At 42.8% G+C, this 26287-nt stretch overlaps 1 protein-coding gene across 1 annotated transcript in view; it reads left to right on the forward strand.

Moving 5' to 3' along the window:
• The window catches only part of PAQR8 (progestin and adipoQ receptor family member 8), a 41208-nt gene extending 22832 nt beyond the window's left edge, over nucleotides 1-18376 (forward strand). Inside the window, exon 2 of the mRNA XM_026507256.4 lies at nucleotides 14053-18376. Coding sequence (XP_026363041.1) covers nucleotides 14068-15132 — 1065 coding nt within the window. The 5' untranslated portion in view covers nucleotides 14053-14067 and the 3' untranslated portion in view covers nucleotides 15133-18376. The remainder of the gene's footprint in view (nucleotides 1-14052) is intronic.
• The last annotated feature ends 7911 nt before the right edge of the window (nucleotides 18377-26287 follow it).

The following is a 26287-nucleotide window of genomic DNA, read 5'->3' on the forward strand; positions in this document are numbered from 1 at the left end:
CGTGGCTTTGCCAGGTGTAGATGGGGTACAGTTAACACTGGTGAAGTTGTGTGGCTTGTTCAGGAAACCAGGACAGTCTGTTCTGATTTCTGTGCAACAAGGATTAAAAAAAAAAAAAAAAAAAAAAAAAAAAAAAAAAAAAACTAGGTCCCCTAATCTGCGAACTCCTGCTCCAATGTTATTTTACTTTATCCTTTTTTCTGCCTGGCCCCTCTCTTTCCTGCATCTTTGCTTGGGCATTCTTGGGCACAAAAGTACCAATGGTAAGAGTGAGCTGGTAACTGGAAATCAGTCAACAGTTTAAACACTGTTATGGATACCTACCACATAGTTGAACCACACACAGATAAACAACATCCAACTCAAATGTTGTTTCCTTTTGAAAAATACCTCACATTTTCATTATCGAAGATCTCACTGGTTTTACCTTTAGAAGCAAAGAGGGCCAAAGGGGAATCTGATTTTACTTTGTCTCAAACAATTATTTACTGACACATTCTGGGGCACCTTTACTCCGACAGTTGCTGATAGGAGAGAGGAAGGATAAGTAAGTCAGTGTTTTCTGTGTCAAGGAGCTTGCAACCCAATACATAGGACAGGCAAGGCTTTCTACACGCACAGCAGTGAAATTGCGCTTGAGCCTGGATGTTCTGCTTACCAAATGCGAGGACTAGGTAGGTAGGTGTTCGGGGAGAAAAGAAATCAAAGTGGCCTGGAGAAGGATTCGTGGTCAATGTGGAATTGAATTAAGGCCATGAGGATATCTAAAGAGAAACTGAGAATGAAGTGACTTACTTGATTCTTGGGAGCAAATAAAAAGTCCAGGCCTTGGGACCACCAAAAGTGTGGCCTGCATTAGCTGCAAAAGGGTTAACTTTTCATTGCTAGGGAAACTGCATTCCTTACACCCTGCTCCAACCTGGGTTTAGTTTGTTATCAGATTCTTCTGCTATGGAAAGTACATTTCCCAGATTGATTTCCTGCCAGTGGAATCTGCAGCGCTCTTCAGGGTTCACCTGGGATGGCCCCAGTCCCAGCAGGACTGCGGGTGGGTGACGAAGCTTCCTGCAGGCGAGAGGCTGGACCAAGCCGAGAGGCTGCGTTACTGTGCCAGACCATACCTAACGAAGCCTGTAGTTACATTCTTATGGGACTCCTGTCCCTAGGCATTAATTAACAGGTGTTTCAGACAGCAGAGTTCACCTCTTCCCAAACAAGAAGTCTCTGAAGAAAAGCGAGCATCACACCCAGCTAACCTGTTGATTGACTTTGGACTGTTCGATGTGTTCTAAACTGTTCCCAGCTCCCCCAAATCCTCCCACTAGAATTAAATACAGGTACTATTTATTACCTGTTGAAGGTGTGTTCTGTGTCTGTAATGATGCGTTTGGAAGACAGTACCTGTTCAAGTGAGATGACCTGAGATGGGGGAAGTATAGGAAGTAACAATAAAGGAAATGCAGGAATCCCAGTCAGAGGGTTCCAGCTGGAAAGAGAGAAAGGCACTCAGAGGAAATATGCTCTGTTCATCTTCCCCAGAGCATAGCAGCAAATTAACGTTGTCTTTTCTTTCCCCTATCAATATTATGGGGATCCACAGAGGAAGATTCAGAGGTGGAAAGGTCACTGAGCCCAGAAGGTGACACGTGTCTCTGGCATATCTGTGGCACACAGGAGCACCTCACCTTTTTTACAGGCAGGGTTCAGCCATGTCAGGTTCCCACATGGTCCAGGAACTGACTGGTGTATTAAGGCCATGTGGGTTTGTGTGCAGTGATTAAGTCTTCAGACAATATTGCATATATCGCCTTTCCCAATCTAAGAACATGACTGCCGCCTTCATGGTAGATGTTACATATATATATGTTTTTCCCCTTCAAGACCCCCATGACCATTAGCTTACATTATGGCAAGTATAGATAGGTTGCTTCTAAAAATAATTTTATTAGTATGGAATCCTAACTAGTCAAGCTCAAAATCCATAGAATAATGCAAATAAGTGTATATTTCTTTGTAATGCTGGGATTTTTTTGGGGGGGGTGAGGGAGAGTGTCTTAAAATCCATTGTGCTAATTAATCATGTTTTACCAGGTTTTACATACTTACGTCAAATATTCCTATTTGTAGAATAGCAATAACCATTTTCTCAATTACAAAAGTAGTAAATGTTCATTGTTAAAAAGTACCATGATGAGGGGCACCTGCTGGCTCAGTCGGTTGTTCATTGTTAAAAAGTACCATGATGAGGGGCACCTGGTGGGTCAATCGATTAAGCATCCGACTCTTGATTTTGGCTCAGATCATGATCTCAGGGCTTGGGATTGAGCTCCCATCTAAGGCTCCGCACTCAGTGTGGAGTCTGCTTGAGGATTTCTCTCTCCCTCTGCCCTTCCCCACCCATGCGTGGCGTATGCACTCTCTTTCTCTCAAAAATAAATCTTAAAAAAAAAAAAAAAGGGAATGTGATGATAGTATCTACCCTAGAGGAAAAGTAAAATTCTCCATAATCCCACCACTTAACAATGTCTATATTAATGTTTTGATTATATGCAGTCCCATACTTATTCTGTGCTACATGTATATGTTTATAAAAATGGAACATACTCTTTTAATTTGCTTCTTCCTTGTAACAATGTCCTTCATTCATTTTATTTGTTCAGCAAATCCCTGTTGAGCACCTACTATGTGCTAGCCAGTCCCTGTTCTAAGTGTCAGGGAGACTATAGTGAAAAAACAAGGGAAAACACACATATTTCACATGCATCTTTCTAGTACAATAAATGTTAAAATCTACATAGTTATTTTAATAGGTACCTAGTATTCTGTTGTATAGATTTATCAGAATTTATGAAATCAGATCTCCCATTTTTGGATATTGAGGTGTTATTTATGATTGTTAGGTTTTCTTAAATATGGAGAGAATATGCATTAACCATTTGTGAACCTGAATTCCTGTCAAAATTCTCTCTGCTAATGATAGGATTCTGCTGGTAGTGCCGCTCTTTAAAATGATTTTATAAACACTGATATGCTACGTGGCAGAGGTGGCTACAAAATCAATGTGGGTCTAGCAGCCTCTCACTTGAAGGATTCCTGGAGATCCTGGAGGGGTTTGAGGTTGTTTGCACCTTCACGTCTGTCCCCATTAGGCGAAAGGCTGCTCAAAGCAAGGTTCCAGTCCTTATACATGGACCCTAAGTTGGTGTCTTGGCTGCTGTTTCTTCTCAGCCCTTTATAGTTATGCAGTGATGTGTGATGCTGGACTTCTATGAATTCTGGAAGCATTTCTTCTGCTCTGTTTGATGGAAATTGCTGCTCTTTTGTTCCCTGTCCAACAACCAGCAGGCCACCTTCCTGCCATCTGTGTGAGCCCCCCACAAAGTGACATGAGGTGATGTCATAGGATCTGTTTTTTGGTAGTTTCAGCACACTGCTTGGTATTCCATACAAAGCAAAACATAGACCAGATGAATTGCAGAATTTTACAGCTTCTAGAAATTGTAACCCCGTTTTATGGACAAGGACAACAAGTGTAGAGAGGTTGTGTGATTTGCCTAAAGTCCCATAGTTAGTGGTAGAGCTGGAACAAGAAGCTAGGATTTCTCTTTCTTTCTTTCTTTCTTTCTTTCATTCATTCAATCAAGAGAGAAAGAGAGAGTGCATGCATGAGCAAGGGGAGGGGCAGAGGGGGAGGGAGAGAGAGAATTTCAACAGACTCCATGCTAAGTGCAGAACTCATCATGGGGCTTGATCCCAGAACCCTGAGATTGTGACCTGAGCAGAAATAAAAAATCAGACGCTTAACCAACTGAGCCACCCAGGCGCCCCTAGAAATTGGGATTTTTACATCCTCATCTGGTGCTTTTCTAGGGAATCAGCTATTCCAAAATTGTGTTCCATTAAAGTAGGTAATAGACGAGGGAACACAATTGCTTTGAAGCATTTCTATTTGGCCTCCAGATACAATATCATCAGTACCAAACTATGTCTGTTTGCCAAATATGCGGCTTTGCATTTAATTCTCTTTGTTAATCAGGGCAAGACTTTTTAGATAGCATGCTACAGAGCGGAATTCAGTGACTATTCTCAATGTTGGTGTGCTTTCCTCCAACAGGCTGATAAATGACTTTGGTCTTTAGGTTTATGATTGGAAGGTCTCACCACACTAGTTCTGCAAAGTCAGCCATAACAAATGGTGTCTCTAAAATGAAAGAGGCTCACTGGGCTTATGATCACTTTTATCTGGGTTACAGACCCACTTGGATTGTCTGATAGATTTCAATCAGATTTTCGGGAAGTCACATTTTCTTCTCTTGGAATCTGATTTACAAATAAACTCCATGGCAAAGAAATGAGCTTTGTGATACTGGCTGCTTTTATAAAGCCAACTGCAAATTATCTTTGTTAGTGGAGCAGAGCGGTTTTACAGCAGTGTATCTGAAGTTGCATATCGTCATTTTGGGGTTTGGATTTGGAGCGCAGATTTGGGGGACATAATGGTTAAGAGCCTAGACTCTAGAGCCAACTGCTTTGGGTTACCTGCTGGCTTTGGGACTTATTGTGTAGCCTTAGGCAAGTTCCTTAATCTCTCTGTGCTTCTGTTTCCTCAACTGTAAAGTGGAATGATGACAATAGTAGCACTAATGCCAGATAGTTGTTAGGAAGTTTAAATGAGCTGATATTTGTAAAGTACTTAGAATACTGTTGGGCATGTGATAAACACCGTATAAGTGTTTCTTATTATTATTATCCTGACATTTTTCATTCCATTCAGTCATTTATTCAACAACAATTCATTGGAACATCTATGTACTAGGCACAGTGGTAGGTGATAAAAGATTCTCAAGCCCTCAAAGAATCTTCTAGTTTAGTGGACAGAGAATATAACAGGCACACCTCAAAGATACTGTAGGTTTGGTTCCACACAACCAAAGTAAAGTGAGTACTGCAATCAGGTGAGACAAATGACTTCTTTGGTTTCCTAGCACATATAAAAGTTGTATTTATACTGTACTGTAGTCTGTTAAGTGTACACTAGCATTATGTCTTAAAAAAGAAACAAAGTACATACCTTTATTTTTAAAAAAATCTTTATTGCTAAAAAATGGTAATCATCCTCTGAGCTTTCAGTGAGTCGTAATCTTTTTGCTGGTGGAGGGTCTTGCCTTGATGTGGATGGCTGCTGACTGATCAGGGTGGTGATTGCTGAAGGCTGGGGTGGCTGTGGCCATTTCTTTTTCTTTTTCTTTTTTTTTTAAGATTTTATTTATTTATTCGACAGAGATGGAGACAGCCAGCGAGAGAGGGAACACAAGCAGGAGGAGTGGGAGAGGAAGAAGCAGGCTCATAGCGGAGGAGCCTGACGCGGGGCTCGATCCCATAACACCGGGATCACGCCCTGAGCCGAAGGCAGACGCTTAACCGCTGTGCCACCCAGGCGCCCCTGTGGCCATTTCTTAAAATAAGATAACAACGAAGGTTGCTTCATCAATGGACTCTTCTTTTCATGAACGATTTCTCTGTAGTATGTGATTCTGTTTGATAGGGTTGATATTTTGATATCTTCCTTTGAAGGTTGACATCTAGAATCATGAATCTTTTCCAGGAGGTTTTCAGTTTACTTTGCCCAGAGCCATCAGAGGAATCACTATCTATGGCGGCTATAGCCTTATGAAATGTGAATTAAATAACACTTAATTTAATTTATATTCTAAATTTTATAATTTAATTTATAAATTATGGAATTTATTTTTTATTTTTTTTAAGATTTTTATTTATTCATTTGAGAGAGACAGAGACAGAGCACAAGCAGGGGGAGAGGCAGAGGGAGAGGAAGAAGCAGACTCCCCACTGAGCTGGGAGCCCGACATGGGGCTCGATCCCAGGACCTGGAGATCATGACCTGAGCCGAAGGCAGACGCCCAACCATCTGAGCCACCTAGGCGCCCCTAAATTATGGAAATTAATTAAGAATTAAATAGGACTTGAGAGTTGAAATTACTCCTTGATCCATGGGTTGCAGAATGGGTCTTGTGTTAGCCAGCATGAGAACATTAACCATCTCCATCAGAGCTCTTGGCTGATCAGGTGCACTGTGAATGAGCAGTTATATTTTGAAAGAAACTTTTTTTTTTGAGTAGTAGGTCTCACTAGTGGGCTTAAAATATTCAGTAAACCATGTTATAAACAGATATGTTATTCCATTTTGCTATCCATGTATAGACCACAGGGAAAGTAGACTGAGCATAATTCTTAAGGGCCCTAGGATTTTCAATGAGCACTGGCTTCAGCTTAAAATCACCAGCTGCATTAGCTTCTAACAAGAGAGTCAGATTGTCCTTTGAAGCTTTGAAGCCAGGCACTAACTTCTCCGTAGCTACAAAAGTCTTAAATGGCATTTTCTTCCAATAGAAGGCTGTTTCACCCACACTGCAGATTTGTTTTTTAGTGCAGCCACCTTCGTGAATTCTCTCAGCTCGACCTCCTGTGTAACCTGCTGCAGCTCCTACATCAGCACCTGCTGCTTCACCTCGTGCTTCTATGTTGTGGAGATGGCTTCTTTCCTTAAACCTCCAAACCAGCCTCTGCTAGCTCCAGACTTCTCTTCTGCAGCTTCCTTACCTCTCTCAGCTTCCGTAGAACTGAAGAGAGTTAAGGCGTTGCTCTGGACTAGCTTTTGGCTTAACGGAATGTTGTGACTGGTTTGAGCTTCTTTCCAGGCTGCTGAAACTTTCTCTGCGTTAGCGATAAGGCTGTTTCACTTTCTTTTCATTTGTGTTCACTGAAGCTGCACTTGGATTTCCTTTAAGAACCTCTCCTTTGCATTCACACACACCTGGGCTGTTTGGTGCAGGAGGCCTAGCTCTGGGCCTGTCTTGGCTTTCACATGCCTTCTGCATAAAGCTTAATTATATCTAGCTTTTGATTTTAAGTGAGAGATGTGTGACTCTTCCTTTCACGTAAATACTCAGAAGCCATTGTAGGTTTATTAATTGGCCTAATTTTAATATTGTCATGTCTCAAGGGACAGGGAGGCCCAAGGAGGCTCAGAGAAGAGACCAGGGATTGGCCAGTCCGTGGAGCAATCAACACACACATTTATTGATTAAGTTTGCAGTCTTATATGGGCACAGTACATGGTACCCCATGACAAATACCGTAGTAGCAGCAAAGATCACTGATCAAAGATCACTGTAACAAATGTGATAATAATGAAAAAGTTGAAAATACTACAAGAATCACCAAAATGTGACACAAAGTGAGCAAATGCTGTTGAAAAAATGGCACTGATACACTTACAGTGCTGCCACAAATCTTCATTTGTAAAAAACGCAGTATCTGGGGGCACCTGGCTGGCTCAGTCAGTAGAGCATGCAACTCTTGACCTTGGGGCTGTGAGTTGGAGCCACACGTTGCGTACAGAGATTACTTGAAAATAAAATCTTCTAAAAAATGCAGTATCTGCAAAACACAATAAAGCAAAACACAGTAAAACAAGGTCTGCCTGTAATACAAACCAGGACACATAATTATACAGAAAGGAGAGTGCTATGGTGGGGGGGGGGGGTGTGCAGTGGTAGTATAGGCAAGGAAGCACCTGAAAGGAAAGGCTCCCCAGGGGAAATTTGAACTGGGGCATGAAGGATGACTAGGAGTTGGCCAGTGGGCAACCGTGGTGTGGGCATCTCAGGCAGGTACCCAAACACAAAGGCCTGAAAGAATAGCAGAATTAATGGACCACGACATAAAAGTGGCAGGGTTAGGGGATGGTTGGGATTAGTCATGGAGACACACAGGTAGGGACCAGAGGAAAAACCTCCTAAAGCCTACAAAGATGACTGTGGGGAGATAATGAGCACCCAAAGTAGGACAGTGGCCAGGCGCTTCTGAGCCCCCACAGAGCGGGAACCCAGCAGATGGAGGAGGTTGCCAGGAGCAGTGAGGGCCGTGGGCATACCTGGTGTAAGCGGTTACATCTGTGACCAGGAGACCGGAGACTGGCCCAGGCGCCGCAGTGCTCATCCATACAGCTCCTCTCTGAAAGTTAAATTTATTTATGGGCACTTGACGTTTGCAGTATGCTTCCAGGGGACACAGCACTCACAGAAACAGGTCATTTCATCGTTTTATTTAATGTTACTGAAGAGGAGATGCATTCTGGGTAGTTTTCACCCATCAAAACTAGGTAAACGAAACCAAACCTTAAAAATGAATCCTTTGATTGTGATTTATTTTTAAAAAGAAAATGTAAATATACAGTTTCACAATTTTTTACTAAAATGTCAAATTATTGCTATGAGCGTAGGTTTTACCTGTTCCTCTCTTTCTATTTTGTCCTACAGTAATTACCTTTAATTTTTGTAAATCATCTTAAAGGAGCATATGAAATAAAACTTTAAGATTGGACCCCTAAATAGTCTAAAACACGATGTAACATTTTTAACACTTTCTTATATAAACACTACCTAAATTCATGGTACAGATATCATACTCATATTATTAAAAAAGAGTTAAATAATAGTTCATATTAAGATAGAACTTTAAATTCTAATTCCATTGTAATCTGAGTCTAATTAAAACTCTTTATAAAGCAATTGAGGAAGGTATTATGAGGATTCCCGGAAATGAACCAAAAATTTTAAATTCCGTTTCAGTTTTCAAAGACTGCATTAAAACCAAATACAGGGCAGAAACATTATGTATTACTAGGTTAGAATCCTTCTGTGAGTTTTTAAAATATTACTAGTACTTTCATGTACATGTTTTGTCTCTTCAAAGTGCTATCCAACTGCCGCCCGTTTTAGTAGTTACCCTCTTTTTATAGTGAGAGATGGGAAGACAGGGAATCTCCTCCCGCCCGTCTTTTTTCATGAAAAACATTACGATGAGTAGTTTAATGTCTTGGGCATGGCCACAGAGCTAACTGAGGAGAGCAAATATGAAACAGCCAGACCCCCTGACTCCCAGGCACTATTTCTCTTTTCCCTTAACCTTGCTGAACAGAAGGAAATTGGTGCCATATGTCTGGGCCTAAAGAACTGCTCATTCAGTAAATAATGATTAGGCGTATAATTATTTTCTATGCTGCATACCATTTTAGACATGGGAACTTGCACACTACACAGTCCTGCCTCGAACGGAGCTGGCCACAAACGGGGGAGTGAGCAGAGTAAACCAGCGCTCAGGACCCCAGGACAGAAGTGTGCTGGGGGAGGAAGGCCAGGGTAGATGGTTGCTGGGGAGAGTCTTAACCATGGCCTGGGGGTTAAAAAAGCTTCCTGGTAGAGTTCCTTGGCAGAACATTGATGAGCTGGGGTTGCTGGACTGGAGGGCTGTCATCATGTGCAGAAGTATGCACTGGAGATAAAGAGTGTGGCACTTTTGAAAAACTCCCAGTATTATCATCCAGGCCATCAACGTGGCCTGGGGTGTGGGTCCTCTTCTGGAAGAGGAAGCTGGGAGTGGAAGGAAGTCAACAAAAGTAAGGCTGTTAAGGACTTCGAGTTTGTGTTGTAAACAAGCAATGGTGAGCTGCTAGGGGATATGCAGAGGGGAATGGTGATCAGATTTCCATTTTTAAACTATCACCCTGGAGTGGTTTGGAGAAGAGAGGGTCTGGGGGACATGAGGCAAGGGAACTTGAGGAAGAAAGGTCAGTTATGACACTGCTGTTATCCTCTGCATAAGTTCATTTGGAAAGCCTGAATGGAGAGCCATAGAAATATAAAGAATGGATTCCAGAAATGTTCAGATAAAATCAACAGAACCTAAATGACTGATTAGATGTAGGGGAAGGGTCAAATCTGGGTTGCAGAAGAAGTTTGAAGATGTTGAATTGCCCATGGAATATTCAGTTGGAAATCCAGAGCCATTGGATATTTGAATCCAAATTTCAGGAAAGATCTGGCTGTGGATGTAGGCATGGCAATCATCTGATACAGATGATAACTGAAGCCAAGGGTGTAGGAGAAGTACCCTCATGAGAGGGACTGTGGATGTGGAAAAGGGAGCAGATGATGGACCCCTGAGAACACCACAGCTAGCAGGGGTGGTGGGACAAAACAAACAAACAAACAAACAAACAAACAGGCAAGACCAGAGAGGATTGTGTCACTTAAGCCAAGAGAGGGGGCACTGGATGCAGCACGAATCCCCACAGCTTGGTGAGACAAGGATTGAACAAGCTAAAAGCTTTCTGCAACATCAAATCTAAACTTTCGCTAATGCCATGGCACCTACCCCACTCACTGCCTTATTACTCCCCAACAGCCCCTCTGCTCATGGACCCACAAAGAAGCCACAGCATTCCCTCGCTCATATTCACCCCCTCGCAGAATTCCCTGCTCCTCACCCCTTCACGTGTCTCAACGCCAGCATGCCCCGAGCATGCTTTGCTCTGGAGACCTGTTTGTATTTCACTGTACTTAATACTCAATTATATGCAGTCTGGTGGTATTGGCTACAGATTCATGAAGTTTGAATCTCCTTGGAGGCTGTTTGAGGTCAGGGGTCTTAGTTTTATTCTTCCGTCGTGGCCTTTGTAGTCTGCAGCATTGTTGAGCAGACAGTCTTTGCTCTGGAATAGCTCTGTGGTTGATCAAAATATGACTTGAGCTCAGCCAGTTCATGAGAATTCTTCAGGAAGATTACATTTTGGCTGTCTCAGCAGAGGAGCTGGAACATACCCTGTGCACAAGAGATCATTCTAAGGTAACGTCTTGGTTGGCTGATGACCACATCAGCTCAGGGAGGAGTGCGTGGGGACAGAGGCCAGGAATGAGGGGCAGACCCTTACTCAGAGCCAGCACCAGAAAGGCTGGAGGTGTGTGCCTGCACCAACATCATGAAGCTAATATGTGGTTTCCTCCCAGACAGACTCTCAAACTTTACAGCTGGCCCTTTGACGCCTATTTCTAGAAGACAGCACACTCTGGCTTAGTGAAAGTAGTGCTTTCTACAGGGTAAGCTACGGGGGTAGCTACTGGACAGGGGCTTCTGAAGTTAATGATGATAAAAAAAAAAAATTATACCCTTGGGGCGCCTGGGTGGCACAGCGGTTAAGCGTCTGCCTTCAGCTCAGGGCGTGATCCCAGCGATCTGGGATGGAGCCCCACATCAGGCTCTTCCGCTAGGAGCCTGCTTCTTCCTCTCCCACTCCCCCTGCTGTGTTCCCTCTCTCGCTGGCTGTCTCTATCTCTGTCGAATAAATAAATAAAATCTTAAAAAAAAATTATACCCTCTCACCATTGCTGTGGCTATGGTGGCTGCTCTCAGATGAAGGGAGAATTTTATGGCAGGGGAAGGGGCAGTTGCAAGCACAGGACAAAGAAATAATCCCCTCTCTTTCTGACCATTAGTTTAGAATTTTTCATCACCCTGCACTTCCAAACAGGAATTTAGATCCTTTTCACCCACAGATATATGACCTAGATCTTTGTAGCACCCTCATCACCGACAGAGATAAGAGATCATATCCTGAGTCGGAGGCCATTGGGGTAGTGTCCCTGCAACAAACTGGTCCCTCTGTGGGTGTTGGGCTGCACACTCCAGAGGATGGAGTTATTAGGAGACCCTGAGGCTGGTGTGGTGGCGTTTTAAAGATCCTTGGAAAAGAAAGCCTCATTTGCAAGAGAAATAATGATTCTGCCAATTTTTTTCCTGTACATCCTTTCCCCTGAAGCTAAAGTTAAAACCCTTACATCTTGTACTTCTCTGCTTCTTAGTTCTATAAACCTCTCCTAGTTTATTTTCCATAAGTATGAGAGAAGTAGAAATAATTTTCTGAAAAGAACTTGTCAACATAAAGCCATGAAGTGAGGTTGGTGATGTGAAGACTGGAGGAACTCTTGGGGTCAGAGCTCTGTAGACAGGGCTTTCTGGAAACTGACAATAAAGCAGCATCATGATCTGCCCTTTCTCCCTCAGAACAGACAAATGCTGGTTGATTCCCAGGTCTGTACTGTGCTTGGTTCCAACCATTAGACAACCAAAACCCAAGTTTTCACTTGTGTTATCAATTTGTAAGAACCTACTATTGTCCTAGACACCCTATTTTGAGGAGACAAACATGAGCAGAAATTGTGTAGTCATGTGTTATTTAACTCTGGATGTGGAATTGTCTCCAATTGGTTTGGGTGCCCAGAGATGATGGAAACACCCTTAGACGGTAATGCTTGGTGGGGCCTACCCGGGAGCGTCTTCAGGGATTCCTTCCTCTACAGCTCATATCCCCAGTGACTCACCTCTATTTCCCCAACCACAAAATCACACCAATATTTCTATCTGATTTCCCTCTCCACTTCACAAGAGATGGCAGAAGCGTATATCTAAAGAATAGAGCTCTTTTATTCACTAGGGCTCCAACAAAGCCCAGCTCCCCCAGGCCACATGCTTCTCAGCCAGTAGCCACAGGACAGCTTGAAACACCATCCATGTCCCAGGCCCAGTCATGCCGTGGATCTGCTTGATTCCGGGGCCAGCATACTCCGCGTGTTCCCACCTTCCGGTCCGTTTCCCTTACCCCTGCTGTGCTCTGTCACCGACAGCCACAGGAGGTCAATTGGAGGTGTTGCCATCTAGAACTTAACTCCCAGGCTCTTGGATCCCCCTGCTGGCTGACAGCAGAAGCACTGCTTAGCTTTTTCTTTTTTTGAATTTAGGTATTCTGATGACTGTTTTCTTAATCTCTCGCTCCCCCCCTTTTTGTCCTTCTGACTTCGTAATCCTTAATAAGCATTTTATATTTAGAGTCTCGCATTTAACCACCACAACCACTCATACAGTATGTAGAATTATTACTCCCATTTTACAGATGAAGAAATTGAAGCCCAGATAGCTCTATAACTTGCCCAAGGTTACCCAGGAAGTGGCCTGAAACCAAGGACTGAATCCAGGTCTTCCTGGACTCTTTTTTTTTTTTTTTTTTTTTTACATTTTATTAATCTTCATGTCCTACATTTTAGACCTGATATTTTTTTTTCCTTTTCAATATTAAGAAATGCGAGTAGAAAGATTAATTTTTTTTCACTAAAATTAGTAGTGCCTCGAGAAGCACTTGTTGTATCTCTTCCAGCAGAAGGGTTCTGAAGCAAGGGGGCCATTTAGATAAATCAATCAGGTTCTGGACTTCTCTGAGGAAAAGAGGCTGGGAAATAGGAAGTACAGAAGATAAATGTATATATGCTGAAAATCCATTTCTTTACCCAAAAAAAATCACATGAAATTTTGCAGCTATTTTGTGAGATATTTTATGAAATAATTGCTATGCTCATCGGGCTCATCTGTCATGTAAAAATTCCAAGTGTAAGGTAAGCATTTTTGAGGTCTGAAATTTATTGAATACAGATTTAGGTACCCAGGAGAGACAAATCCAAACTGCTTACTTTTCAGAGCATAATTTAGAAAGAAAAAAAAAAACACAAAAACACCCTCCCCATCTTTACAATTAGATTTTAGGTTAAGTTTAGGTCATGCGTTAATTTTCTTTAACTGTTAAAGTATTTCCCAGAGTATGTATTGGTCTTTACCAACCAAATTCATGACTCATTTGCCTGTCTTTACTTTTAGGTTCAAGTTAACTATTGCTTTTCTCAGAATTTCAAGTTACTGGTGAAATTAGTGGCTATTTTAAGATTAGATGGGCAAGAATGTAAGCTATCGTTAGTAACATCAATATTCATAATTTTTGTATTTCAATAGCTCATACTATGAGAGCCTGTCTGATGACTACATTTTAATAACATCTAGGAAGCTTCAAAGCCTCTAAAGGCACCGTTACTTAAGTATGTTGTGGCTATCATGACAACAGGCTGGCTAACAGATGGGACTTCGCTTCCCACTGCAGTGGGTAGCAGAGACGAAACCAGAACCTTCGGTGGGAAGGGATTCCCACTCGATTGCGTACAGATGAAACAAAAGTGAGGCTCAGAGAAGCCGTCTGTGGCTCCCGGGCTCCCCCGACGCACTAGAAGCACTAAGCGGCCCCACCGCCCTTGTGGCCGGGGCTCCGTGCGCCTGTCCCGCGGTGTGCCGACTCTCGTGTGTTCCCTGCAGGTCCCTCCGGCAGCCATGACGACCGCCATCTTGGAGCGCCTGAGCACGCTGTCGGTGAGCGGGCAGCAGCTGCGCCGCCTGCCCAAGCTCCTGGAGGACGGCCTTCCCAAGATGCCCTGCACCGTGCCCGAGACCGACGTGCCGCAGCTCTTCCGGGAGCCCTACATCCACACCGGCTACCGCCCCACGGGCCACGAGTGGCGCTACTACTTCTTCAGCCTCTTTCAGAAGCACAACGAGGTGGTCAATGTGTGGACCCACCTGCTGGCCGCCCTGGCCGTGCTCCTGCGATTCTGGGCCTTCGCCGAGGCCGAGGCCTTGCCGTGGGCCTCCACGCACTCGCTGCCCCTGCTCCTGTTCATCTTGTCGTCCATCACTTACCTCACGTGCAGCCTTCTGGCCCACCTGCTGCAGTCCAAGTCGGAGCTCTCGCACTACACCTTCTACTTCGTGGACTACGTGGGCGTGAGCGTCTACCAGTACGGCAGTGCCTTGGCCCACTTCTTCTACAGCTCCGACCAGGCCTGGTACGAGCTCTTCTGGCTCTTCTTCCTGCCGGCGGCTGCCTTCTGCGGCTGGTTGTCTTGCGCGGGCTGTTGCTATGCCAAGTACCGTTACCGCAGGCCTTACCCGGTCATGAGGAAGATCTGTCAAGTGGTGCCGGCAGGGCTGGCCTTCGTCCTAGACATCAGCCCCGTGGCACACCGCGTGGCCCTGTGCCACCTGGCTGGCTGCCAGGAGCAGGCGGCCTGGTACCACACCCTCCAGATCCTCTTCTTCCTGGTCAGCGCCTACTTCTTCTCCTGCCCGGTTCCCGAGAAGTACTTCCCGGGTTCCTGTGACATTGTGGGCCATGGGCATCAGATCTTCCACGCCTTTCTGTCTGTCTGTACGCTCTCCCAGTTGGAGGCTATCCTTCTGGACTACCAGGGGCGGCAGGAAATCTTTCTGCAGCGCCATGGCCCCCTGTCTGTCTACATGGCCTGTCTTTCTTTCTTCTTCTTGGTGGCCTGCAGCGCTGCCACCGCAGCCCTCCTGAGACACAAAGTCAAGGCCAGACTGACAAAGAAAGATTCCTGAGGCTGGCAGGTGGGGTGAGGTGTGGAGGCAGCCCTGTGATGATTTGGGGAAAACTCAGTACAACAATAGGAGTTGACTTTTTGTTTTTAAGAGTTGCTTTTAAATTAACACGTATTTCCAAGGATATGCTATCACATTGGAAAGCCAAAGGATTCAAGAGTTTTGTTGTTAATAGTTGTTGCTAATAAAAAGAGTATTACTTTTCCCTGTCTCATAGCCTTACAAGATACAGGAAAGGAAGGGACGTTGGCTAGGATTCATGGGACACTGAATTAAGGACTATCTTTCTGCCTGAATTTAGTGGAATTCTGACTTTGGCCTCCAGGGGCAAGTCCTGGAGCTAAAGGGATAATAACTTTGGATTGGAAAGTGAGTACGTGGCTGGTCCACACCATTTTGGAATAGCCATCCTACTATATCGGTCTTTGATAATTGAGTAAACTGATCCAAGAACTTGATTTCATTTGGATTTCAGATTGTCCAGGGTGGAGAAGTCCGAATCTTCAAGATGATTCAGTGAAACTCTTAGACATAATGAATTACGTGGTTCATCTGATTTCTGGTCCCTCCTCTCTTGCCCACTCTGACAGTGACCCTTTTCTCAGGATGACGTGTGCCTGGCTGTTTTCTCTACAGTGTACTCCCATCTGTACCTTGCATGGTAATATAGAGGACTATGAAGCAGTCATATTTCCAGGAAATGCTTGGATCCATGTGGACATTCAGGAAGTTTACTTTCACATACTACTAAACGGTACTAGAAAGTACAGTGCCAAGAGCCATCAGGAGGCCCAGCCAACAAACATGGATAATGTTTTGTGTCATGTGACCCTTCTGTTTTATACCTGCGGACCGCAGTTCTTGAGATTATCAGGGCTGCCTTATAGGCCAGAAAATCGGGGGCTTGTGCTAGGGAACCTTCTCCAGATTTGGACCAGCATGTTTCAAAAACAAAAACAAAACAAACCCTAATAGAGTGAATTGGTTCTGGTTCTTCTAGGGATCTGATTATTTCAAGAGGAACCCAAGGTCCAGCCTCTTAACTAGATACTACCATGCAAAGGACCCACTTAACTACCATAGTTCAGGGTCCTCAGGCAGGAGGTTATGCCTCGATTTAGAGCTGAATCCTTAAAATAATCAAGCCCCAGGACAGATAAGCATGTGTGATCCCTGTGGGTTGGTCCCTGAAGGCTCCTTTGGGTAATAATGGTGAACCAGGTACCCTGTAGCTAGAATTTTCTGTTGCCCAATAGCTTCTTGGTATAAGGGGTACTGTGATTGATGTGTTCTGGCCACACAGCCCTCTCTGAGGACTGAGTAATGTACTAATCCAGTGAAGGGGTCTGTGTTGTTGGAGGAGCCATGGGAGTCTTCTCAGAGGCTATGTTTCCTATCAGTATAAGGTCCCTTTTACTATAAAGGGAAGTACTTTGTTTTCACTCCAGTTTGATGAATCTCTTCTATTAATAGGTTATTTTGTCTTTAGGTCTTTGTTTTCTTCCTTTCTCTGAGCGATTGGTGGATTTTGTGCCTTATAAATGGAAACATATGAACACTTTACTTAATATATGGCCATGTGGAATTTTCAGTTTTGGGTTATTGGGATAAGAAAAAAAGAATGCACTGCATTTGAACCAGTGGGTGAAAGAAACGTCAGAAAACCAGAATTACTTGTCAATCAAAAGACACTGTCAACCAAAAAAAAACAAAAACAAAAACCAACCAAACAAAAACAAAAAAACAACTGAAGCTTTCCTATATTCTTCATATCAAGAAAGCATATGTCTTGTGTGCTACATGGATTTCCTAGATGGATTTCTCTGTTAATCCTTAAATACCTGACCTTCTGTGCTACCCAAGTGTCTAACGCAAGCTTCTGATGTCTAGGCCAAATTCATCACAAATAAAGTTGGCAAAACTGAAGCCAATTGAACTAAGCAAGGGAATGGGGGAGTTGTACAAACACATCGCAAGAAGCGGGTCAGTTTAAAATGGGGACTAGAAAACGTTTGAAATGTTCATTTTTATGGATTCAAAGCCCATATTCTTTTCAAAGTTGTGAGGAAGGTGTAAGTCAGGCTCTTAAATATGGCGGTAGTCCTGGTGGACAGAGATCTTCAGGGCAAATGCAAGTATTTTTTAGAAAATAGGAAATAGGGCAGTGATAGCAATCTTCAAATGCTGTCAACAGACCAAGGCCAGCTGACATAATATAAATGGTCTGTGACAAGTTCAGATAGACTAAACTCTTTAAGATATTGCCATGAAATTATTACTTTAATTTACACATATATTGGTCCCTCGAGTGATAGGAAATTTTTAAAAAATAAAGTTTTTCACCAGAGATATTTGAGAACACTGGGGACTAGGTATCTCATTAAAATACCAGTATCTTAAAAAACAAACAAATAAGATAATCAGTGTCTTATTGGAAATATATAAACATATTAAATGCAAATGTTTGAAGCTACTCAGACTTTTGAGAGACTAAATACTCCTTTTAGAACATTTTCATTAAAATGAGTGTATCAGCAAGGAACAGGCCTAGTTTATTTAAAAGAAATAATAAGGTATTTGGTAAAGGAGGTGATTGTTTCCTCCACCATAGCCTCCCCAACAGTTGACATCTGGAAATTCTGCCAGTTATCTCTCTATATAAAATGTAAATGCCTCTGGAAAACCTAAACTATCAGTCATTTACGTCTTGTGAATAAAAATTCTGATGGATTTGTATGAGGCCCTACTCAGGGTAAGGAGATGGGGCATCAGGACACAGCTGACTGGGGACACATTTGCCTATTTCCCTCTTGCCCAGTACTTCCGGACTTAACATTTACTAATGAGCTAATGTCAGTACTCCTCAGATGTTAAAGTTTCATTTCCCACCTCTGCTAAAAGCACTTCACTGTATAACAATATTCTCAGCCCTCTATTGGAAGCTTGAAACAGTAGGAGCTCAGGTTGTGGAATGAAGGTAGCTCATTCCTACTCCTATCCACAAACGGTACCTTTATACTTCACAGGTTCTTCAGATGCTGCACTGTAGTTTCAAGTGGACCCTCCAGATGGCGCTCATGTCTTACTCAGCGTGGCTATTATATCTCAGTCTTTGGGCTATTAATCGTATTGGTCCTAGTGTTTTGCTTGATTGCTTGGCAAAGAAAAAAATGGAACTATTTTCTGTTTATATAAATCTACTTACACGAATGACCATTAAACAGATTTTGTATGTACGGATTGCTATACTGTCAACAACTATCTTGCTTCTTTGACAAGGCCTACCTTAAAGAAAGCTTTTATCTAGACAAACATTGCCAGGAGGAGGAGGTCAGGACACTTTATATCCACCTAGAAGTAGGAAAGTACAAAATCTTTAAAAATCTCCATACCCCAGCCCCCCAAATACACACACACACACACCCCCTAAACCTTGTGAAAAGATGCTATTGCCACCCCACCCCCACCCCACAAAATGTATGGAGTTGATTTCTCTGAGGATTTCCATCTAATTGAATAAATGCTTCTAGTTTCATGGAAAATAGTGTTAAATGTTTTCAAAATTTTTAATAGGACTACATTTTTAAAATACAAAAATTATGAATTATAATTGTACTATAACAGCTACTATAATGAATGTGTTGTGAAATGTGGCACCTATCGACCAAAGGATTTTGTAGCCTGTTATATTTAATAGCTGTGAAAAAAAAGTCATTCTCCAGACTCTTCCAGCTTCAAGCCATAGTGCTATCACAACAGTGAGAAAACAGCATTTGTCTGGCTTGAGGTACCATTGACAGAATTATGGATATCCCTCTTGCCCTAACCCTTTTTATGACCCATGGGGGCCGTAGGCAGTTTGAAAATGCTTCTGTTGTCACTGTTAATAGTTTAACCACTCTTCAGTTACTGATTCATCAAGTATTTGTGAGCACCTATTGGTGGCAAGTACCCATGTTGGCTCTGGAGATACGACAGTGAGGAAAAGAAAGCAGGGACCCTCCACAGAGAGTGTTCAGACTGCTAACTGAGAACCAGCATCTTCCCATGTTGGGCCATCACAGGATCTCCCTCTAGGTCTCGGTCCTATCCTAGTCTCAACCTGAGGGCCAGATGGCTGGCCAAACCCAGGGAAGGCTGGGACCTGCTCTGTACCAGAACATTTTTAAAAGGATTGAGCTCTCTCCCTTTGCCTGCAAGAGATTAGAAATCTCTCTCCCACCAGCAAGGCTGTCACCTATGGTCACCTCAACCCTTCTTGTTACTCCCCTTGCTTCTCTAGCCCTTTACACTGTCCTCTAGGGTTTAATTCAGTCTCAGACACACTGAACACATCTGGACACAGAGAAGCCCTATATTTCCACAGGCAGTAGTCCAGCTAATTAAAGCCCCATCCTGCAGGGAATGTAGGGTCCCAACCTGAGTACAGGTTCCTGATTTAGTAAATTGGAAACAGCATGTTACACTCTGGCTGCCTCCTTTAAAAAATAATAACCATCGTATCCCTTAAGGAAACTTTATTAAAATAATATGGAAGGAAAAGCATTGCAATAAAAGGAAAATTCATTTAAAAATTAATTTTGAGAGCATATCTACCTAAGGTAAGGGCTTTTCTTACCTAACAGGATCTCATAGGAAGACGGATGCACAGTATTTTAGACTCCGGGAGGCCTTGACCAACTCAAAGGCTACAGAGTAATAACACCTCAGATCTTATCATGCATTATGCTTTCCAAAACATTTCCACATCCATTCACACTTCTAAATAATTGTGTGAAGTAAGACCCAAAAGATCTCCACTAAACTGGGAAACACGCTAAGAAAGTAGAATGATTGGTTCAAAGTCACATAACTCATTGTAATGTTTAAACTCAAACACATTTTTCCTTCAGATAAATCCAAGGCTCAGCTAATCAGAAACATCAACACCCAAATATTTGCAGAACCCTTTACAGTGTGTGAAGCACTTTACTATTGTGCATACTTTAACCTAATCTCATTTTAAATTTTGTTCCTAAATACCTCATGAATAGCGAGGCTTGTATTGTTTCTTTGCAGGTTAAAGTGACTTACTTCACACTGTGTCCTTGGATGCCAAATAAAGCATTCTTTGCACGTCACAGTTTTCTCAAAGTCCACAAGGTCATTGGCGACAGGCCCTTGGTGGCCTAGAGTATAACATCAAATCTCATTCTCCAGTCACAGATTCTTGAAAATACCTTGATTCCTCAGCTAAGAAATTCATCTAGTATTGATAATCTTGCCAAGATTATGCAAGACTTCCCTCTCATCTCTCACTAGGGATTGTCAGTTCTTCAAACAATCGGTTCTCCCAGGGATTTTGACAAGTGATATGGCTTTGAATATGGGATTAAAAAATTCTTCGCTGCCTTATAAAAGAGTTATACAGACTTAGCAGGAAGTTCCCCAAGAGTCCTTATTTCTCATTTTTCAAGTAATATGTGCTTATTAAAGAAAATGCAAAAAAAAAAAATAGGGAAAAAAGATAATCCACAGACCCATCACTAAAATAAGTCTCTCCGGGGAAAAATAAGGCTATGGTGAAATGTTGTCAGTGATAGGTAAATTAGCAGTGTCACATAAAGCTTCCTGAAAAAACAGAAATGGGTAACTAGAAATTTTAAGCAACCGAATACTTTCATTCTATAAAGTACAAAATCAACGGTCTCTGGCTCAATTTACGGGAATACCAAGATGGTTACATTACACTGCCTTCTGACATTACATGATGTTGGTAATTTGACGATGCTGTGGCTGAGACACGGGCTCATGCGACAAAGCCGATGATACGTTATCTTGTGTTGAAAGAATTCTTTGAAACGCCTCTCCTGAATCAAGCCCTCTGAGAGTGCTCTGCTAGAAAGACCTTCACTGGAGGAGAGGCCTCGCCTGTTGAACTGGTGAGTATACGGATTCACCGACAGCCACTCCACAAACACTGAACACCACTAGGTGCCAAGCCCTGTTCCAGGTACCAGGAATACAACAATGGATGAAACACACAAATCCTTGCCCTTGGGGAGCTTACATTCAGGGGTTAGAGGTCGGGGTAAGACAGACAATGAACCAAGTAAGTAGGATACATAGAACGTTAGAAGGTGATGGTGCCAAGGAGAAATAGATAGCAAGGAAGACTAGGCCAGGGGGGCGGGGTGGGGGTGCAGTTTTAAACAGGATGAGGGAAGACTCCAGAAAGAGGTGAGGGAGTTGGCTCTGTTTCTTTCCCAGACAGAGAGGACCCTGAGGCTAGCATGAACGGAGAGAGCGAGGGCAGTAGGAGATGCAGATCGTGAGAGCCTTGTAAGCACTTGGGCTCTTACTGTAACTTCAGGACGGGGTCTGCTGGGAAAGAATTCTGTTCGAGAAAATTCACGGTCATTGTTCAATTACTAATTACACATTACCTTCCCACAGAAAGTAGAGTAAATCCTGTTCCCTTCAGTCTACACAAAACCAGGTTATCATTAAGTGATTCCAACTGTGGGCCTGGCTACTCTGTGTTCCTGTGGACACACTCTGGGGCCTGCAGGATTCTTCCCAGATTCTTCTTAGCGTTTTTTTAAGTGCTCAGAATGCTGACCTCCACTTCCCAGATAGGTTTTGAATGTTCCCTTTTTCTACTGACACTGGTTTGTACTCTGGATAATCCTCTGGGCAAAAATGCAATGAAACACCCAAGGCAAAGACTATAAACTAGGAGTAATAATAACATTAACAGTTTATATTAGCTGGTGCTCACTCCTTGCCAAGTCCTTAGCTGAGCTGTCTTCCTAGATTCTTTCATTTAACCCTTCATGCAATCCTATGAGATGGATACTATTGTTGCCTCCATGTTACAAATGAGGAAACTGATAGATTAGGTAAATTTCCCCCGGCCTACCTGACTAGTAAGTAATGCAATCTCACAGAAACTCAGACCTTTGAATCCAGAGTCCATATTCTTAACAACCAAAACAAAGCAAATGTAGGTCTTTTGGTCTAACTTCCCCACTGCCAATTGTGTGACCTAGAAGTGTAGAACTGGGAAGGAAACTTAATGTGGATTTTTTTGTATGTGCCCTCGCAGATGAAATAAACCTAAAGTTGCAGTTTTTGTTTCATCTCTAGACACTTGGGCCAAGCACAAGGCGTCAGGCTGTTACTGCCGATGCAGTATCGATAGTGAAATTCTTAAATGTATTTTTGTTCTAGAATCCAATACAGACCTAGTCACATGACAAAAGTCAGTCTCAGAAGTCATCTGTGACCACCCAGAAGACCTTCGAGGACTCAAACCAGCTTTAAGAACCACCGACTATCCTCAATTATTTCCCCACACTTCTCTAGTGAATCCTTCCTCATCTTCAGGACCCATTAAATGTATCCTATGACTCCTTAAAGTGAACTTGAGCACTATTCTGGGCTAACACAATTTCTTTTTCTCAAAGACAACTATGCAAACATGCAAAGCATCTCCACTCAGTGTTTCTTTTTTTTTTTTCTTTCAACAAGAACAAATCATTTTGAAATCTCATTTTACTGTAGGAAAAATACCTTAACACAAAGTTCGCATTCAATAAGTACTAATGGCAATCATTGTCATAATTATCATTATTTCTATCACTTTATGCAGAGGAAGGTGCTATGGGTTCTGTTCAACACTTTTCATGGGCTCTTGGAGGTATCTCACCAGAGTGGGAACTCTCTGCCCTCAGGAGGGATTTCTCTCTACTCATTACAGATTAATACACATTTTATTTTGCCAGGGTTCTGCATACGTTTTCATCCATAGTTTTCACTTGGTTTTCAAGATGCCCCCATGACCCCCAAACAATTAGTGACCATTAATTCTGATTCAGACTTCTCATTTCAGAGATGAAAAAGTAAAATCGCAGGTAGGTAAGTTGTCTGAGCTCACACCAATACTCATAACACAGTGAGGACACAACTATGGTTCTCAAGACCCCAACCTGGTGTTTCATTTTCTGTTCCAGGCTGCATACATAAAAGGGGAAAAGGAAGAGTGTTTGAGGTGTGCAAGGGGAGAGGGGGTATCAAAGGCATTTCCCCATTGTTTCAAGGTTACCAGTTACCTGAATTAATGGACTCGCCTGCCCACATTTAGAATCTGTAACTATAGTAGATATTACTGCCACATCACTCGCATATTTCTCTTTGTCCCTACTATTAAAAGCCTTCTTAGATCAGAGATGACTGACAAGCAGGATGGCAAGGTCAAGGATCCCTCACGTGCTGAAGGAGGAACGTCTTTTCCATCTGAGACAAGACTGAGGTAGAGTGTAAGGAATACTCAACCAGGAACAAGTCATTAGCTGATGGTTTCTTAATCTCCTTTGGTCTGCGGATTTCTCATCAGCAAAATGAGTGGGATGGATAATGTCAATCAATTTCCAAGTTTTTTTTTTACTGTGACCATGAAAAAAATACCCAGAACATGAATGTGTAAGTACATATCTTGAAAGCTTTTTCAGTAAATTATTCTTACCCATGTAACATGGGATACATCCTGATAATTTATATCCTATTTTTTCCCTTTTTTTAATAAAACAATCTGGCTGTTGTCATTGTCCATTAAGTTGATTTTCCCACCTCCTAATGGAGACTGGCAGTTTGAAAAATACTGGGTGGTCTCCAAGTCATTCACTCATTTATGTGGTCAATCATTGTACAACTATTGATTGAGTATCTATGAGGTGTCAGCACAGTGATGGGATCCGGGAAAATGGCAATGAACAAAACAAAGAACCTATCTTTATGACGTTTATATCCTGTGAAATCTCTGATTCGGTGAGATAATGTTTGATAGGCTTTTTCAGAGAAAAGGGAATTCGAATTGACTCAGCTCAAGTCATAGAACGGGTTTGACTTAAGGAAGAAAAAAAGCAGCAGCAGAAACACAAGTTTTTCGGAACCCCTGGCAGGAACCCACTGCAAGGCCAAAACAGTCTAACCCCAAATTGCGTGAGTTTGTGTCAAAGGAAGATTTCCTGTGGGTCCTAAATCTGTTCCTGTAACTACTTGGAAATCCCTAATGATGCTTCTCTCTCTTCTACTACACTTTGCAAAGATCGAGCTGGCTTCACTGGGCACTCTTCTTAGATAAGAGATTCCAGAAACTAAGGACTGAGTGGTGGAAATGAATGCTGGAGAGCACTCTGACTGAGGGACCCTCCCCTGCAAGGTCTTACCACTATGGTCACACACTAGCCACACCCCCAGCACTTTGAAACTTACAGGGGTATAATTGAGTTTTTCAGAAATCATGCTGTACCATTTTTATCCAGCAGAGGGAAGCGGAGCACCCCAAATCATTGCATAAATCTCTGGGACACACACACTATCTGCTTGATAAATGCCCTGTGACTTTACGTACTAAAGAAGAATATCACAGGATTGCAAACAAATTATGGATAAAGCCAGTGCTCTGGGCAAAATGCTGAAAAAGGAGATGCTTAATTTTGGCAACTGCTTTATTTTAGCCTCTGCCAGTCTGATATCAGTGTCTGGGAGTCGTCATCCAGCATGAGGTCCTGTTTCAGGTTTGGTCTATTGACAGACTGACCTTCCATATTTTCCTTTCCCCAAGTTTTGAAACACCTGCTAAAGTCACGTAATATCTCTGTGGTCTTCTGAATCCAGGCTTTATGCACAGCCTTCAGACCATGGCACTTTTTAGGTTAGTTGCCAGGGATGGTCAGATTCCTGCTCTCTCCTGTATATTGCACAAAGTGGAGAATGGTGAGCGCAAACCGAAGTGCAATCCACACTGAGTAGTCATGTTTGGGAGAAATGGGATATAAATTCTCTTTTTAAAAAAAGATTTTATTTATTTGAGAGAGAGAGTGAGCAGAAGCAGGAGGCAGGGGAGAGGCAGTGGGAGAAGTAGACTTCCTACTGAGCAGGGAGCCCGACCCAGGCTCGATCCAAGAACCCCAGGATCACGACCTGAGCTGAAGGCAGACGCTTAACTGACTGAGCCACCCAGGTGCCCCAGGATATAAACTCTTAACCATACCAAACTTCAGGATTCAAGCAGTTTTCCAAAGCCCTACCATTTTTATTTCTTCCCCTTCTTTACAGACTTGTCCCTGTGCTTTTTAGCATTGATGCAGCACTGCCCAGCTTCCTCTCCTCAGAGGTGATGGCCTTATTAGGAGAACATAGACCAAGAAAAGTTTTCCTCACCATGCATTTCTAGGGTCTGAAAGTAATTAAAATACACTGGTTAACCATTTAATTAGGGTGCTCTCTGGAACAGAAAGGCATTTGAGCAGAGGCCACTCCTCAAACAGAAACAGATACCACAATGGACAATAGGCTTAGGCATGACTTACCCTTTCCAGCCCCCATTAGGCATGACTTACCCTTTCCAGCCCCCATGGACTCCTTCCCTACCCAACCTAGGGAATATAGACCCAAGTGCAACCATGCAGTTAGTCCAGAAGGGCTCTTTCAAGAGTATCCTAATGCCATGGATTTACTTTTAGTAAGATAGAGGGGAGGGCAGGATCATGTAACTGGTAAGAGTTAAAGGTTATCATTAAGAATCAGCAAGGATTATAGCTACCAGTGTTTCTGGGTACTCAGAACAATGAGGTGGAGAGAAGTGAGAGAGGCATCTTCAACCTTTTTGAAGGTTGAACTTGCCATTTGGAAATATTCTTCCAGTAGCTGGCTTGCATCCTAGGTCAGTGGCTAAAATGTAATGCAATGGACAGATACTTGTAAAGTTTTCAGTAAATTCAACAATGGTAATTCATTGATTTTTAAAAAGCATTAAATGCCTGCATTAAGGTAACATACTAATAGAAAAATTTTTTTTAAAATTTAAAGGTAAAAAAAGGGGAGGGAACGAGAACAGGAAAACAGAAGTAGTGAGGAGAGAGGAGGGGTTAGCAGAAAGTAAACTGGGCAGGATGTGGTGGACAGCCACCAATAACTGCTTCAGGTGCCACCAGTGTCATGCCCTGGGCGCCCTGAGCTTCATGCCCATTAGTGAAACCCAACAGGGGGGGTTGCTCTGCAGCAATAAAAGCAAAGCTGCTGTCTGCATTAGCACTAAATGTGGAGATATGCTTTCTGTGGCAGGCTTGCTACTCTATCATGTTCCTAAACTGGCTCGTTATCAGAAACA

Source organism: Ursus arctos, unplaced genomic scaffold (genome assembly GCF_023065955.2).
Source record: "Ursus arctos isolate Adak ecotype North America unplaced genomic scaffold, UrsArc2.0 scaffold_29, whole genome shotgun sequence".
In the NCBI taxonomy this organism is placed as follows: domain Eukaryota; kingdom Metazoa; phylum Chordata; class Mammalia; order Carnivora; family Ursidae; genus Ursus; species Ursus arctos.